At 38.7% G+C, this 13,599-nt stretch overlaps 1 protein-coding gene across 1 annotated transcript in view; it reads left to right on the forward strand.

Moving 5' to 3' along the window:
• Nucleotides 1-13,599, forward strand: part of LOC145410975 (ribosome assembly protein METTL17, mitochondrial) — a 91,113-nt gene that overhangs the window by 58,654 nt on the left and 18,860 nt on the right. The window contains exon 5 of the mRNA XM_080281031.1: nucleotides 10,275-10,415. Coding sequence (XP_080137157.1) covers nucleotides 10,275-10,415 — 141 coding nt within the window. The remainder of the gene's footprint in view (nucleotides 1-10,274; nucleotides 10,416-13,599) is intronic.

A 13,599-nucleotide genomic window follows, 5' to 3' on the forward strand; every position in this document is an offset into this window, starting at 1 on the left:
TCTTTGGAGGGTCCACAGGCCGTACCGTAGTGATAGGGCAGGTTAAGGTGATAAGGTTGTGATCGGAGGAACCCAATGGAGAGAAAAGATTAACAGTGTAAGCAGAAGGATTAGTTGTAAAGAAGAGGTCAAGTATGTTGGAGTTCTCTCCAAGGCCGTCTGGGATACGGATAGGGTGCTGTACAAGCTGCTCTAGGTCATTAAGGATAGAAAAGATGTAGGCTTGTTCACCAGGTGGATCAGTGAAAGGAGAGGAGAGCCAAAGGTGGTGGTGAACATTGAAATCTCCTAAAATGGAGATTTCACAGAAAGGAGAAATGGATAGAATGTGTTCCATCATAGAAGTAAGATAGTCGAAGAATTTTTGATAGCAGAATTAGGGGATAAGTAAACAGCACAGATATATTTACTCAGAGAATGACAGGAAAGCTGAAGCCAGAGTGTAGAGAATTCAGAATAATCGAGTTCTGGATCACAAGAGCAAGATAAGTCGTTGCATATACCCTGTATATACACAACATCCACCTTTGGCTTTGAAATGAGTATAGAGAAAGCAGGAGGATACAGAAAAGGGTTTTGCTGTCAGTTGCCTCAGACAACTGAGTCTTAGTTAGAAAGAGAAGGTCCCCTCTCCCCTCTCTCCTGTCAGGGTTGCCATTTGGTATTTTTAATTGCCAAATATGGGCTGATTTGGTCAGGAAAAATTCGTTTGGTAATGAATCTGAATAATGCATTACCAAACGGATTTTTCACACGTATGAGGCTACACAGGATGGAGATGGTGGATTGTTTGCTCTCTCTGATTAATCTGCTAGCCTACATAGTGTGATAATAATCAACATGCTGTTAATTATAAGAAGAGTGATTACATGTATTTCCACTTGTATATATACTGTAATTAGTGAAGAATAAATGCTAGCTTTACGAATTTGATAATGAAAAGTTAAATTTGGTAATGAAAATTGAGGAGTTTGGTAATGTGGCCGTTGTGATCTGGCAACTCTGTTTCCTCGTCACCAACACTTCAACAGTAACTGCCTAACTTCGATCACGAGTAGATGCTGTTCGCAGTGGAAGCCACACTTGCTCATTTTTTGTGAATAGACATTTAATAAACTGCAATACCTTGCCACTAGACCACAAGGGAATTTACAGTGCTGTGCAGTGTAAAGAAATTAGAATTTAGATTGCAAAGGATTAAATGTGGAGTGCAAACTGGCAGTTGAAACTGGCGGTTGCAACTGGCGTGATGCAATTAACAGTGTGCAGTGTTAAACAATTATAACTCACAGTGCAAAGAATTACTGTAAGTGCAGTACAACACTGGATTACTGTACGTGCTTCAAGAGCATTTTCACCACTGCCAAAACCTTAGAAAAGGCAGCAACAAACATGCTGTAAGTACCCTGGCTGAGGTACAGTCACTTCTAATTCCTCATTCTTAGGTTCCTTTTCATTTATTTCATGCTTTATGTTCATCATTGATGTGAACAGGGTCTTAAATAGGTTTAAATAGGTGCTATGCATGTCCGGTAGGGAGTTATTTAGGTGGCTTTCAAAGTTAGGCTGGGTTAGGGTCCTTAAGTACTAGTCCAGGAGCCAGGGTCCCATTTTCCAGACGGGACCACTTTCCAGACATGCCTTTGGCTCTATTACATCGGATAGTAGAGGGATTACTGTATATATGTATGTTTATATATATATAGACAGTAAACTCTCAATTATCCATTGTAATTCAGCCAACTCCTACACTGAATAAAATGAAATGCCGGATATTGCATACTGCCCCCCATCGGTTCAGCATTCGGCGTCGAGCTGCATATTGTATTACATTCTGTCTCAACCCTCTATCCTAAAAGGTTTCGCATGAGTTAAAGATGAAATCTAAGCATAAAATACAATACAGTAATGATACAGTACAGTAATACCTCGATATATGATACCCCTAGATGCGATACCCTGGTTAAACGATGGGGGTAGAATTACCACTATACCCCGCCTGACGATGGCCAAACCCTGGCTTAACGATGGGTTTTTATTTTTTAAATTGATTCTGATGATATTTTAGACTAAAATTGTGTGTTTAAGTTGATTTATAAACTGTTTTTAGACTTAGATTAATGTGTTTTAGCCATAGGTGGGATGAACATTATCATTTTGGGGTACAGTTAACTAAGCTTGATTTTTTTCTAGACTTACATTTGACAATTTTCAGATTTAATTTGCTGGTTTTAGTGAGTTATTTACTGGTGTTAGGCTTAGGTTAGCTTCCTTGACAACTGTTCGGCCATTTAGATTGGCTTTAAATGTGTTTTTGGGCTCATTTGGGTGGGTTTTGGGCTTGGTTTGGGGGAAAACCCAAGGCAGGTAAATGCTCCACATTACTGTACTTTACATGTTAAAAATACCCTAATATATAATACCCCGCCTAATGATGGGGTTCTTCCTAACCAATAACATAGTTAAACCGGGGTATGCCTGTATAGTGTACTACTGTACTTGCATGCACTCACCAAGTGCTGGCATTGATGGAGGGTAGAGTTGTACACCATGCAGTACAGTACTGTACATTGCACTTAAATCCCATGTGGTCTAGTGGTGAATGACTCCCCCAAAGATTACTCTTGTCCAGAAGCTTTGCAACAACAACGAACATAGGACGCCTCAGAGTTAATCACAGCACTAGGGATTCACAACCGTGTGGTCAGAAGAGCGAAGTGCACAGTCATGTCTTTACTACATGACATCCACGGGTGAGAATAAGAGCGTGGCAGTATTCTCAGCACACCGGATGAGCCAGTCTCGTGATGGACTCTGATTGGCTGGTGTATTTTGGAATTTTCTCAGGTGCTGGTTGACTATTGCTTACATGCTAGTTGATATGCCTCAACACTGGCTATTGGATAGAATTGTCAGGTATATCCCGTTTCTCCCGTTTCGGTGCTGGATGTTGCATAATATATATTACTTTAATAGAGCCAAGCCAGCTGCACCGAATATTGCATTGGGAAAGATATTGTGACGATGGATAATTAAGAGTTTACTGTACAGTATACAGTAAACTCAGTTATCCGTCGTCGCAATATCTAGCCCAGCACAATACACGGCGCTGCTGGCTCGGCTCTGTTAAAGCAATATCTAGCAAAATTATGCAATATCCAGTGCCGAAACAGGATGTAACTGACAGTTCTACACAATATCTTGCATTGAGATGTATCAAACGGGTCATAAATGGTAGTCATCCAGTGCTGTATTACTGTATTTTATCATCACTTTATTGTATTTTATGCTTAATTTTCATCTTTTACTCATGGGAAAGTTGTCAGGATAGAGGTTTGAGATGAACAGTTACGCAATATCCGGCTTGACGTTGAAGATTGATCTGATGGGGGGTACTATGCAATATCCAGCATTTTACTGTAACTGGTGTAGGGCTTGGCTGACTTACACCGAATAATTCACACACACACACACACACACACACACACACACACACACACACACACACACACACACACACACAGAAACAAGAGAGATACAGAAGAAGTGGGATATCTTTTTAGACTTCTATAATTTGGGAGTGGAAAAATTTGTACCAAGAGTAAGAGGGAAAGAAAACAGGAAAAAGGAGTGGTTTAATAGGTGTATGATAGCAAAAAAAAGAGAGAGATAAGGCGTGGAACAATTGGAGAAAGAGAGGTAACAACAGAACAAAGGAAGAATATAAAAGAACAAGAAATGAATACACAAGAATACGTAGAGAAGAAGAAAGGAATTTTGAAAAAGGTATAATAGACAAATGCAAGGATGAACCCAAACTGTTGTATAGATTTGTTAATGGCAAACTGAAACAAAAGGAAGGAATCACCAAACTGAAAGTAGAAGGAGAGGTCTTTAAGGATGCGGCAATGCAAGCAGAAATAATGAACAAGCGTTTCCAGTCAGTTTTCACTAAAGAAAAGGAACTTGTGGAAGGGGAGGGAGTGATTAGAAATGTCCCGGTGATAAAAGATATAAAAGTGGATGTACAGGAAGTGTATAAATTACTGGAAACTCAAGATGTAAGGAAAGCCCCAGGACCTGATGGAATTTCTAATTGGGTACTGAAGGAATGCAGAGAACAACTGGCGGATAAAATTCACAGTTTAATCGTGTGCTCACTGGAAGAGGGGAAGGTGCCACAAGAATGGAAGAGGGCAAATGTGGGACTAATTTACAAGGGAGGAAACCGGGAAGAACCCCTGAATTATAGACCAGTGTCTCTAACCAGCATGGTCACAAAATTGTGTGAGAGAATCCTGAAAGACAGATGGATAAAATATCTGGAAGAGATGAATATTTTGGCTGAATGTCAGTTTGGATTCAGAAGTGGAAGGTCATGTGTTTCTAACTTGTTGAGCTTTTACTCAAGAGCGATTGACGTGGTACAGGAGAGAGATGGTTGGGTGGATTGTGTGTACTTAGACTTAGAGAAGGCCTTTGACAAGGTACCTCATAAGAGACTAATGTGGAAACTAGAATATATAGGAGGACTAAAGGGGAAACTTCTGGAATGGATGAGAGACTTTTTGAGAGACAGACAAATGAGGACAGTAATAAAGGATAGGATGTCTGGATGGAGGGAAGTAACAAGTGGAGTCCCTCAAGGCTCGGTGTTGGCGCCAGTAATGTTCCTGATTTACGTAAATGATATGGTAGATGGAGTGAACAGTTATGCAAGTCTGTTTGCTGATGATGTAAAGATCTTGAGGAAGGTAGAGGTTGAGGAGGATTGTAAAATACTGCAGGAGGATTTGGATAGGATACACAATTGGAGCCGGACGTGGGAAATGAAATTTAATGTAAAGAAATGTAAAATATTGGAAATGGGTAAAAGTACCAGGAGGCCATCACTGAATTATTTATTGGGTAATGAATTAATCACAAAAAGGAGAGAAGAGAAAGATTTGGGAGTGCTGGTCCAAGATAGTTTGTCACCAGAAAAGCACATTAACAAGATAGTTGGAGAGACTTATAAGCTCTTGACTAACATAAGAGTAGCATTTCATTATATGGATGAGGAGATGATGAAAAAATTGATAGTGGCAATGATCCTCCCCAGGTTAGAATATGCAGCGGTAGTGTGGTCCCCACACAAAAAGAAAGATATAAACAAGATTGAGAGAATACAAAGAACAGCAACCAAGATGGTCCCCAGTCTGACAGACCTGTCATACAGAGAGAGGCTGGAAAAACTGGATTTGCCTTCATTAGAGGAAAGGAGAAAGAGGGGAGACATGATTGCAGTGTTCAGGACCATGGTGGGAGTAGATAAAATTGACCAAGAAGATCTGTTTAAATGGGATAAGAGAGCAACAAGAGGACACGGAATGAAATTGAAAAAGTCAAGCTGCTTGAAGGATATCAAGAAATATAGCTTTCCTTACAGAAGTATAGACTTATGGAATAGCCTGGACAAAGAGATTGTCCAGTCTAAAAACTTAAATGAGTTTAAAGCCAAATTTGACTTATTGAGAAACAGCGATGGAAACCCACGAGCATAGTACATTCCGTGTATATCACAATTAGGTATATTAGGTAAATACTTAAATATTTGGAACGACTTAGACAAAGAGGTGGTGCATGAGAAAAACATTCATGTGTGTAAAGGTAGACTTGATAAATGTGGATATGGAGAGAGGACAACACGAGCATTGCTCAATTCCTGTATACTACAAATAGGTAAATACACACACACACACACACACACACACACACACACACACACACACACACACACACACACACAGAGGGAGTCATCCGAGGCAGACGTCCGACATCGGCGCTCCATACCGAACCAACACGGCCAGTGGCATTACCTAAATTAGTATCTTTGTATGAGTCAAGCTCTGTACCAGGTTAGACTAAGTGATTTTTCATTATTAAAAGGAAAAAAAAAAATAAGTTTAAACAAGACTTGTTCAAACAGAAAAAAGAACCACGAGAAAAAAATGCGCTGAGTCAGCTGGGTTTGTTTAGACTACAGCAACACGGGGAAAGTGTACATACTCTGTAAGTACATACTCTGTTCTTTTAGTATTGCAAAATGGATACATACTTTAGTAAAACAAATTTGGAAAAGAAAAGGGATAAAAGTAAAAAGCAAAATGATGATTTCTACCAAGAACTGGTTGAAATGGAGACTCACAATAGACTGGTTGAACGTGTACACAAACTAGAAATGGCTTTCAAAAATGAAATTGATGAAATAAAGAAGCAAATGCTCTTGCAAAAGGAAGAGATAGAAAAACTAGGAAGGGAGGCCAATAAGAAAGACACAACCATCAGTGAACTAACAGTGGAATTGAGTACGCTTAGGAAGAAAGTGAGTGAAATGGCAAGTACAGTAGTCAGTCACGAGAGTGTTATGGAAGAGTTCAAAAATGACACAGAGACAATTAGGCAAGCAAGCAGTCTTATGGACCAGAGCAGTGATATTGAGGAGAAAATAACACAGGTGAATGAAGCTGTGCAAAGCTACAAAAATGATGTAGAAACCACGTATGCTGAAATGGTGAAAGTAAAGAAAGACTTAGAAACAAGGGTGGAGGAAAAAAGCATTATAAAGGAAGTGAAAAGAATAATCCAAAACAATCCAAAGTTAGTCAGAGATTCAGTAGAGATAAACAAATCTATAGTAATCACTGGTATAGAAGAGGAAGAAGTAAAAAACAAGATCACAAGAGACAAAAAGGATATGGGAAATGTAATGAGCTTACTGAAAGAAGTATCAGAGGAAATCTGTAGTAAAGACATAGAGGAACACAAAAGGTTAGGGAAATACGAGAAAAGCAAGACAAGACCTCTAAAGGTGACTTTCCAGAGTGTAAACACTGTGGAAGAGATACTAAAAAATGCAAAGAATCTTATGGAAAAAGAGGAGTTCAAAAATGTATGGATAAAAAGATGCCTAACACAAGAGGAACTGGAATTACTGAAAGAGAAAAGGGAGGAAGCAAAAACAAAAAATGAGGGAAGATCAGAAGAGGAGAAGAAGAGATTTTTTTTACAAAGTAATAGGATTGCAGGTACGAAAGTGGTACACAAACAGGATGGAAGAAAAAGGAGGAAGGTAGTAGAACCATGTCATGACAAGTATATAAACAAGATGATAAAGTTGATGTACTCAGATGTGGATGGAATGGTATCTAAATTACTAGAGATGAATGATTATGTCAGAGAAAATGAACCACAAATAATATGCCTAACTGAAACAAAATTAACACCAAGGATATCCAATGACATACTAAACTTAGAGGAATACAATATATGGAGAAGAGACAGAAATTTAAAAAAAGGAGGAGGAATTATAATATTAACTAAGAAAAATCTAAAAGTCAAGGAAATAAAACTAGAAATACCATCACAAGTAGAACTGATTGCAGTAGAGATCAACACATCTGAAGGTAAAGTAATTGTAGCCAATTTGTACATGCCACCCAGATCAAACACATGGGAAAGAGATGAATATGATGACCTGGCAGAGAGTACAATTCAGATTATAAGATCATTACTACATAAAATGGAAGAGAAATCGGAAAGAATTATACTAACTGGGGATTTCAATACAAATATAAATTGGAATACTGTAGATATAATTAGCCAAGAAAGCTGTTGGGACCAAAAGCTCCTGGATCTCGTACAAGAGTTTTTCCTAACGCAACATGTGAGGGAAACCACCAGAGAAAGAGGACTTGATGTACCTTCAGTGCTAGATCTAATACTTACTAGGCAAGAAAATGATATTGACAGTTTAATATATCACCCTCCACTCGGCAAAAGCGATCATGCAATACTAAATTATAACTTCAGGATAGCATATGACATAGTAAACAGCAATGACAGTTACAAAAAGAGCCTAAACTCTAAAAAGGGAAATTATCAAGACCTAAAGAAATATTTCTTAGAAGTTGATTGGGAAAATGAGCTTAGAGGACAAGATTTAAATGCTGTATATAAAAATTTTTGTGAATTTTATGAAATAGGAGTCCAGAAGTACATCCCACAGCACAAAGAAGCAGATAAGAAAATACAGAAATGGTTCAATACAGAATGTAAAAAATCAAAAGAAAGAAGAGATTTGTTGTGGAATAGATACAGAAGACACAATAGTGAAAGGGCGTATAATAATTACAAACAGGCAAGAAACGACTATACAAGAATAAGGAGGGAAGCCCAAAAACAGTTTGAGGAGGATATAATAAATAAAAGTAGTGATCAACCAAAGCTGTTTTACAGCTATATTAGAAGCAAAACCAAAGTAAAAGATATAATACAATCCATTACGGATGAGGGAATCACTTATACACAAGGGAAAGATATTTGTGAAGTACTAAATAAGATTTTCCAATTAGTTTTTACAGAAGAAAAAAATTTTGAGAGGGACTATGTGGAACACGCATGTCCACACATACTACCAGATATACAAATAGCAGAAAAAATAATACAGGAGGAGTTAAGTAGATTAGACAGAGGAAAAGCAAGTGGTCCTGATGAAATTTCATGTTGGGTATTACGAGAATGTGCAAAGGAGTTAAGTAAACCATTATTTTTAATTTTCAAGAAATCCTTGAGTCAAGGTAAACTACCTAATATTTGGAAAAAAGCAAATATTGTCCCCTTATTCAAGAAAGGAAATAGACAAAATCCACTCAACTACCGACCAGTATCACTGACCAGTGTTGTAAGCAAGGTATTAGAAAAGCTTATAAGAAAAGCTTGGGTAAATCATCTAGAAGAACACAGTATGATAACAGAAAGTCAGTTTGGTTTCAGAAAAGGAAAATCATGTGTTACTAATCTGTTGAGCTACTATGACAGAGTAACAAACACAAAACAGGAAAGGGAAGGATGGGTGGACAGTATCTATTTAGATTTCAAGAAAGCTTTTGACACAGTACCACACCAAAGACTTTTATGGAAACTGTACCATCAAGGAGGAATTCAAGGCAAACTGTTTTGTTGGATGCAAGACTTTCTCATAAAAAGAGAAATGAGGACAGTACTAAGAGGAAACTACTCATCATGGAAAGAAGTGACTAGTGGAGTACCATAGGGTTCAGTGCTGGCACCAATCATGTTTTTAGTGTATATAAATGATATAAACAGTAACACTGGAAATGAGAGCTATCTGAATATGTTTGCAGATGATGCAAAAATACGAAGGAGAATTACTAACACAGACTCTTGTAAAGAGCTACAAGAAGAATTAAATAAACTTCATGAATGGAGTAGTACATGGCAAATGGAATTCAATGTGGACAAGTGTCATGTAATCAAGTTTGGTAAAAGTGGAAAAAGACCTGATTGGGATTATAAGTTAGGAAATAAAACCCTATACACATCAGAAAGAGAGAAGGACCTAGGTATGATTATCAATAACAGACTCTCCGGCTGACCACATCAGCGAGAAGGTACGGAACATGTATACACTGCTTGCAAATATGAGAATAGCATTCACATACATAAATGAAGACATGCTAAGAAGGATAATAACATCATTCATTAGACCAACCCTGGAATATGCATCAGTAGTCTGGAGTCCTCATCTCAAAAAGCATATAGACAAGATTGAAAAAGTTCCAATGGCCGCTACAAGATGGATACCAAGCTTAAGGGACCTAAGCTACGAAGAAAGACTAAATAAACTGAATCTACCAACACTACAGGAGAGAAGGAAAAGAGGTGACATGATAATGCTATATAAGTGCATATCAGGGAAGGAGAAAATAGACATAAATGATTACTTAACATATGGAGAAGCATCAGCAAGAGGACACTGCAAAAAACTGCATAAGAAGAGAGGTGATAAAGATGTAAGGAAATTCAGTTTCCCAAACAGAGCAATTGATCAATGGAATGCACTACCGAATGAAATAGTGTGTGCCAAAACAATTCACAAATTTAAGGATATATACGATAAGTATGGTTTAAGACACGGTACAGTACGAGCTTGACTCATTCCTGTAAAGATACAATTAGGTAGGTAAGAACACACACACACACACACACACACACACACACACACATACACACAGTATAAGTTTTTTCCTTCTGAAGGTGTCCATTGTGGAGGAGGAAAAAAAAAAAAAAAAAAGGAATAAATGCTGACTCTTGATTCATGTTTCATATGTTATCTTGCATCCAACTATATTATTATATACAGTTTTTCATACTACCCAGCCACAGAAGTCCAGCTTGAAATAATCTGTTTTACTTCATATCCAAATCCTTAGGTCATCAGTATACTTGTTGGCAAGATTAGCACCAGATTTTGCAGCACTGGTATGGATACTGCGTGAGATGAGGAGAAGGGACCCCAATTTTTCACCTCTCACAATGCTGGACTTTGGCTCAGGAGTTGGATCTGGCATGTGGTGAGCAAAACATGTTTATATATATATATATATATATATATATATATATATATATATATATATATATATATACTGTATATATATTTATTTATCAGCGGTTCTCAAACTCTTTAGTGGGTGACCATATTTGGAATATTTCAAGACTGCGACTCACAGTGTAAAAAAATCAGAGAGAGAGAGAGAGAGAGAGAGCAACTGGTATATAGCTTATCGTAGTTATTATGAATATGCAAAGAATGTAATAAGGATAATTACAGTTTCAGTTAAGTAAATAAAATACATTAAAAGCATTAGGCCTATTCTATGTCCCTGTGATCCATCAAAATTCCTCTCGCGACCCACCTTTGGGTCGCAACCCATAGTTTGAGAATCGCTGATATATATATATTCTTTTCATTTTGTTTTGTATTGTTTTTGAAGGCTCCAACATGCTTGCATGTGTTGGCCTTGGTCACCTAATGGCGGCTTTGCTTGCTGCATGATCCATGGCAGCCTCCCTGTTCAGTCCCTTAACCCTGAGGTCACACTTAATGACCTCGTCCCTCGTCTTTCTCGATCTACCCCTCGCGACCCCACCCCCAGTATGAACACTTCTCACTTTCTTCTCTCATTTATCATCCCCCATCCTCTCCACATGCCCAAACCATTTCAATCTACCACTCCTCATCACAACGCCAATACATTCCAGTCCCAACCTCCCTCTCAACTCTTTCATCGTAAACCCAGCCCCCCCAGGCCATGTACGCAGGGACGCACTGCTTATCCACCTAATCATTGTCATTTCTGTACGTTTCAGCCTGTGAATATCCTCCTCCTTTACTGCCTAGGTCTCACTACCATACAGCATCACACATGCTGCCTACAAAAACCCCATAGCACATAGGGAGAGTCCTCTCAATGTCAGGAGAGGCAACAGCCCCCTGAACTTCTTCCAACCACTTCTCACCTTAGCCACAGAGCTAGCTGCAGCCCCACCTCCAGCACATAACATGTCTTCCAAATAACAAAACTCTTCCACACACTCAAGAGACTCACCAGCAAGTTCAATCCTTTCATGCCTGACAGTCTCCACCTGCTCTCCCCAACACGCCACACACGTAAAATCAGCATTATCTCGCAGTCTACTTTTAATACCAGCACACCTCTTGTGTACCCATTTATCACAAGCACTGCACAAAATGAAATTATTTCCCACGCCCTTGTGGCAAACTGCACATGGCCACTCTCCCTCTTCTTTGACCGTACTGCCACTAACCCTAGATATCATCATTTATATATATATATATATATATATATATATATATATTACTATAGTGTTTTAGAAAATTGTTATTGAATTGTCACTAAATTCCAGTGTCACTCAAAATTAAAATCATTATTTATAGGAAACTTAGAGCTGTATTGGCATCAGCTTGGGGGAACTACCACTTTTTCCATACTAGTTTACCTTATTCATTCCTCTGTTTGGTATCAAGGCCTTCATAGTGCTAGTACCGTTTCATATATGATTTGCTGAACTTATATCGTCGATATTTGCATTTTTTCCAATTGTACTGATATATCACTGATATTGGCATTTTTTCCTGACACTGAATTGATACTGATACTTAGTGTCAATATCAGGATATTGGATACTGACAGAAAAAACATTAAAATGACTTACTGAAGAGTTTGTTCATTGTTCTGCATTTTTCATTGTGAAAGAATGTTGTTACCTTGACACTGTTTTGGATTTTGATAATCTTACTCAAACTCATTTAAGGTTCATAAAAATAAGTGAGTGAATGGGAAAGGAGAGAGAGAGAGAGAGAGAGAGAGAGAACAGAACTGAAGGCCGAGAGCAGTGAGAGTGAGGTATAAACAGGTTGTGTTTAAGTGTGGTTGCTGAGTGGGTTTAGGTATGTAGTGTACACACACTGTTGAAATAAGCATGAACTGCCTTTGCCCATTAGTTGTTATATTCTTTATTTAGTTGAAATATTTACAGTCTTTGTTCTCTCTGTAGTCTGTATAAAGAAGTGATTTACTGCAGTAATAAGAAAGAGGACAGTAGATGGGGCCACTAATGGACAAATACTCTGAGAAGAGGGGATGAATGACATTTGGAAACCCCATTTAAGCTCAGCTTATACAGCAAAACAAGCCTTTAGTTGATGGAAAAATGTTACATTTAGATCTTGCCCATGATTCTTCAAGAATACACTATACGTACAAGGTTTGCAGTTTGGTACTCGTGTGTGTGTGTGTGTGTGTGTGTGTGTGTGTGTGTGTGTGTGTGTGTGTGTGTGTGTGTGTGTGTGTGTGTGTGTGTAATTCACTGGGTCAGTCAGGATCATGTGATGGTTGTGATCATCACCTTTTTACCCTCCTGGGAGAGAACTGAGAGCTCATATAGTTCGATCTAAGGGCAAAGCCTTGACCTTCACACACGCACACACCCATCCCTTTGCTCAAGGGAACAGTAACCACCCGCTTTGTGAGTGAAACTTTTCGTATCCCGAGCAAGGTGCAAACCTCCGTCTTAGCAGATGCTAGGCGAGAGCATTACCCCTGAGCTTGTGTGTGTGTGTGTGTGTGTGTGTGAGGTATGGCATACTGTAATATTAATATGTAATAGTAACAGAAAACTACAGCATTTTCAGGTAGTAGTAATATAGTAAAAGTTCTCTCATTCAGCATCTTCAGGACCAAGCAGGTGCTGAAAGAGCAGAAACTACCAAATGACCAGAAAAACCTGCCAAAAATTCTAGCAGTCATGGTCAGTCACCCCATTGCAATCACAGTGTTTAGCAGGTATTATTGGTCACCCTTAAGCACCAAATATTTAATAAGCAACTTATATTCAATGTATTTAATGATACAATACACATGAACTTACCTTGACCCTAGGTGTATTTTCATATGTACACCTTAACCCCTGCGCACCAGCTGACGTTCACAGCCGTCACCATTCAGGGCCGGCTGACAGGATATGCTGCAGGCACCTTCCTGCCACCCTTTGAACTCGTGGCCATTTTCTATGACAACCATAGGGTAGGCAGGTACCCAAGGTACCTGATGCACAGCTCAGTCTGTACACAGCACTAGTAGAGTGTAGAGTGATGTCTTCCTTATCCTCTTCATCCGATTCCATCCCTCCATGCGCGGGGCTGATTGTCTCATTGACCCCCGTGAAAGCTCTGCC

This window comes from Coenobita brevimanus, chromosome 87 (genome assembly GCF_032717465.1).
Source record: "Coenobita brevimanus isolate Jiangsu-jjx chromosome 87, ASM3271746v2, whole genome shotgun sequence".
NCBI lineage: Eukaryota > Metazoa > Arthropoda > Malacostraca > Decapoda > Coenobitidae > Coenobita > Coenobita brevimanus.